Genomic DNA, 4,096 nt, shown 5'->3' on the forward strand with positions numbered 1-4,096 from the left:
TAATGATCTTGTTATTGGTACATGGAATACACCACTCACTTCTCAAAGTACTTGGACAAGAAAGCAAATTTTTAAAATTGCACCATTTTCTGATGTGATGATGGATCAAAAAACAAATTAAAAATGGTGGCTGTGTTTGGATTTCATGACTTCCTAAGAATCCTGTCGATGGTTTTTGAATTAGTTTGCCATGGGTAAACTCTAGTAAGCTAACAATCACATAAAAAGTTAAACTTACCTTGAGGAAATGCTGCTGTATTGATCTTTGCTGGGTCTTCAGTTGTCACTCCAAGAGGTGCATAGGCTTGCGCATCAGATTCTGCTGCACTTGATGATTCCACTGCAACAGTTTCTGAATTCTCATCATCCTCAGATGAAGTTTCTTCAATCTTGACTGCTCTTTCACAGATAATCTCTGAAATGAAAAATCATTTGAACAATGGTAAAAAATGGAATGATCGCCCCGATAATGTTTCCCTGTACTTACTTTGCTTTTTATGATCCAGGCATTCAGTTAAGGGGATCAAACAGAATGCATAGCATATAAGTGGTGACCGGGGGAATTGCATATTAACGTGAAAGATGCTTTTGAGGAGATGGTATTTCTCTAAGAACACTCTATGGCTTTCCAATTGTGACAAATAATTCAAAGATTAAAATCAGAAGGTTGACTTTAAAAAAACAACCATTTGTTAATGAGGAATGAAGTCTCTTTGAGAACATGCCACTAAAAAGGTGTCAGTAAACATGGGGGAGTTGCATGGTCCACCGTGGAACAGGGGGGGGGGGTTAAAAAAACTCACCATCATGAGGTCTTTCTTGACATCGAGGCCTCCCTGCCGCCTTCCAGATTAGCATCATCACGTTGTGCACCCTAACTCTACGACTGCTTCTAGGAATGCATTGCAGTGCCTCCATTGATGACATGAAATCGGACTTCAGTTTTTGGAATTTGCTTCGGCACTGGTTGGCCGTTCGATGAAATCCGCGACTGCGTAGCACTCTTGAAAGAAATCGATAGATGCCGCGATTGCTTGATTGCGTGCTGGCCATTAACCGAGATGCATGCCCACTCCTCCGAACAACCCTCAGAAGAAGAGATACCTCCTCCACTTCCCAGACATTTCCACGACGCCGGGAAATCATTTTGCACCAAGTGAACTGCGCCACACACAAATTCCAAAAAGTTCTCTCAAGAGTGATTGGTCTCCCATTTCATCCGTCCGCCCCCTCAACGCTTTTAGCCAATTGTCTAAGTGGCCGCCAAAAACATGGAATGTTCTCAAGTCAAAATTTATTTTGGTGGACAGATCAAGTAGAGGCTTATGATAATTTCTCAGAAGCGTGTGGACTTGTGATTGTGACATTGAAGTTTAATTTTGTTTAATTCGTGCTGAACACAGATAAACCATTTAAAAAAAAAATCTAGGACAAGATTTCTTACCCGACTGCACCGTTTTTTACTCTTTCTTGGATGGATGAACGTGAAACTCGAGTTCTTTTCCATCACGTGACTAGTAAAGGGGAAAGAAATTGTGGGAACCGAACAAGACAGTGGCGCGTGTGTGAATTGACAGGGCAAAGAATCACACAACGCTTTATACTGACTGCATTCCTTGTGCTTGAAAAAAACTGGACCGAGTACTTTTTTTTTAATAAAACAAAGCGCTTCTTCACAAAACATACATACCGCCATTTTTTTTTCTGATAGGTGGTTCAGAGTCAGGAAAAGTAGACTGGGGAGGGGGTCAACACATCAATCCACTGTAATCCGCCCCTCTTAATTTTGCTCCATCACATGTGCAGTCATCGCTTTAGTTCGACATTTGAGTGGAAGAACTGGTCAATCTGCTCCTGCAAGTCTACTCTATACTCTTTGCCCTAAAAGACACAAGCACAACTATCCCTAGCAAATGTCCTTCCTCCCCTCCAGGAAGTCATGATTTTTCTCCCGCCAAAAATGTGGCCACGATGATAGGCTGGCCAACTTGGGCGGGAGTTTTCCTTGGAACTGTGCGTTCTCCACTCTTGTGAACACATTTCTCTCACGGCATACTTTGGAATTGCGGAGGATTTTTTGTGCCCGATTTTATTCTGCTGAATTATGTCTGCGGTCCGAGCATTGGCACTGGCCTTGCTTCACATCATCTTTATCTATATTCAGCGATCGATCGATGCCTGCAACAGTTACTGGATGCGAGTGGTTAGAAGAAGGAGAATGCTTAGGAAATCACTTGCACTGAGGTGCATACCTCCGCCTTTATGGAGAACAAGGAAAACAGCAATGAACAGAGCACGTTTTCTCGCTGTAGCCGGAATCAGAGTCCCCCGTCGCTACTGGATTTATCCCCGTAGCAGGAACTGGTGGGACAATTTCGTCACTGCCATATGGGATGACCAGCTGTGGATTGAAAATTTTCGTATGACCAGGGAGACTTTCAATGAATTGGTTCATTCCATAGGGCACCGCCTGTCCCGTCAGCGCACCAGACTTCGCAATCCAATCTCTGTGGAGATGAGAGTCGCCATAGCACTTTGGTATCTTGCCAACTGTTCGACTTACCGTCAATGCATGAACCAATTCGGAGTGGGTCTTTCAACAGTGGCAGGAATAGTCTTGGAGGTCTGCTTGGCGATAGAATTGGAGCTACTCAGTAGAGTCGTGTGCCTTGGACCTGATGTGGCGAGGGTGAGTACGCACTCATCTCCCAGAGTAACAGTCTCCATCCAAACTGTACCGGACAAAGATTACAATTTGAAGCACAAAAAACTATGTTGCTGACATTTAGGCAATGAGCTGCACCTTTAAGACTAACCAATTTTATCTTGCCATGAGCTTTCGAGAGTCGCGGTTCCCTTTTTTCTTGTGCATTTGAACAAGAGAACTGTGATTCTCAAAAGCTTGAGCTACAGTAAAATTTGCAAGTGCTGAGGGTTCTACTGGACTCTTTTTTATTTTACTAGTACAGACTACGGCTAACTCCTCTGGATTCTGGAGATGTGAGACTGCCTCAGCGCTGTAGTGAGAAGATTATGAATATAGGCGGTGGGAGAAAGAGGGGATTCTCTCTAACAGCAATCTTGTTTATTTCTCTTTCATTGCAGATTATGTCTGGATTTCAGAAACTTGGCTTTCCTCATTGCATTGGTGCAGTTGATGGCACCCATGTTGCCATTTGCAAATTTAAAGGCCGTGGACGGGAGTACATCAACCGCAAGAAATTCAATTCCATTCTCATCCAGGGCACGGTGGACCATACTGGAAGATTCATTGATGCAGAGGTTGGCTGGAGTGGGCGGAACCATGACGCCTTTGTTTTTGTGAATTCTGCAATTTGTACAGCAATGGATGCGGGGGTGTTTGTGCCAGGCAACCCCTGTCTTACAATAGAGGGTGTAACCGTGCCACCACTCATCATATCTGATGCAGCCTACCCCATGAGAAGGTGGCTGATGAAGCCCTTCAATAGGCCCCACACTCCCGCAGAAGCATACTTTGACCGCTGCCTCACCAGAGCTAGGACCATAGTGGAAAGATGTTTCGGACGTTTGAAGGGGCGCTGGAGGTGTTTGAGGTCACAGCTTATGGTTGCGGAGGAGAATGTGACCTGCATAGCTACCGCGTGTGTGGTGCTACATAACATTTGTGAATTGAAAGGTCATGGCATTCCAGAGGATGATTCTCCCGTGAGGCCTGTGGAGGTGGATGAGGAATCTCTTGAACTCCCTGTGGGAGACAGAAGGCACCGGGAGGAGGGGAAGTTGGTGCGCGATGCCCTTGCACGCCACATGTTTCGAAACAGAGAAATCTAACAATATAAAAAGCTCTTCAGTCTGATTGTGAAAAAATCTCTGGTTGAACTAAGAAACGATTGTTGCATGTTCAGAGGTTGGACTCACGGTTTCAAAAAATGTTTCTTGTTGGTTTTGCCTTGATTGGATGTGTCATGTATTCAGTTGCAAGTGTTGGATTCCTATGAAACATGGTTTGTTAGAAAGCTTTGTTTAGAGATTCAATGATGATCTAATGAGTGAATTCTCATTGTTCCATTCCTGTTTTGAAATAAATTTTTATAACATCATGGTAAGAAATGTT

General features: G+C 43.9%; 1 protein-coding gene across 1 annotated transcript; it reads left to right on the plus strand.

Annotated features, from left to right (window-relative positions):
- The first annotated feature begins 2,104 nt into the window (after positions 1-2,104).
- Positions 2,105-3,813, plus strand: LOC129327574 (putative nuclease HARBI1). The gene is made up of 2 exons (XM_054976328.1): positions 2,105-2,689; positions 3,106-3,813. The coding sequence occupies exons 1-2, from the start codon at positions 2,105-2,107 to the stop codon at positions 3,811-3,813; spliced, it is 1,293 nt and encodes a 430-aa protein (XP_054832303.1).
- Positions 3,814-4,096: the final 283 nt, after the last annotated feature.

The sequence above is a fragment of the Eublepharis macularius genome, chromosome 4 (assembly GCF_028583425.1).
Source record: "Eublepharis macularius isolate TG4126 chromosome 4, MPM_Emac_v1.0, whole genome shotgun sequence".
In the NCBI taxonomy this organism is placed as follows: Eukaryota; Metazoa; Chordata; class Lepidosauria; order Squamata; family Eublepharidae; genus Eublepharis; species Eublepharis macularius.

Excerpts from the sequence above, each read along its gene's own strand:
- LOC129327574 (XM_054976328.1), top strand. The coding sequence starts at position 2,105 with ATGTCTGCGGTCCGAGCATTGGCACTGGCCTTGCTTCACATCATCTTT. Across the intron at positions 2,690-3,105 it reads TTGGACCTGATGTGGCGAGG|ATTATGTCTGGATTTCAGAA; the intron begins GTGAGTACGCAC and ends CTTTCATTGCAG.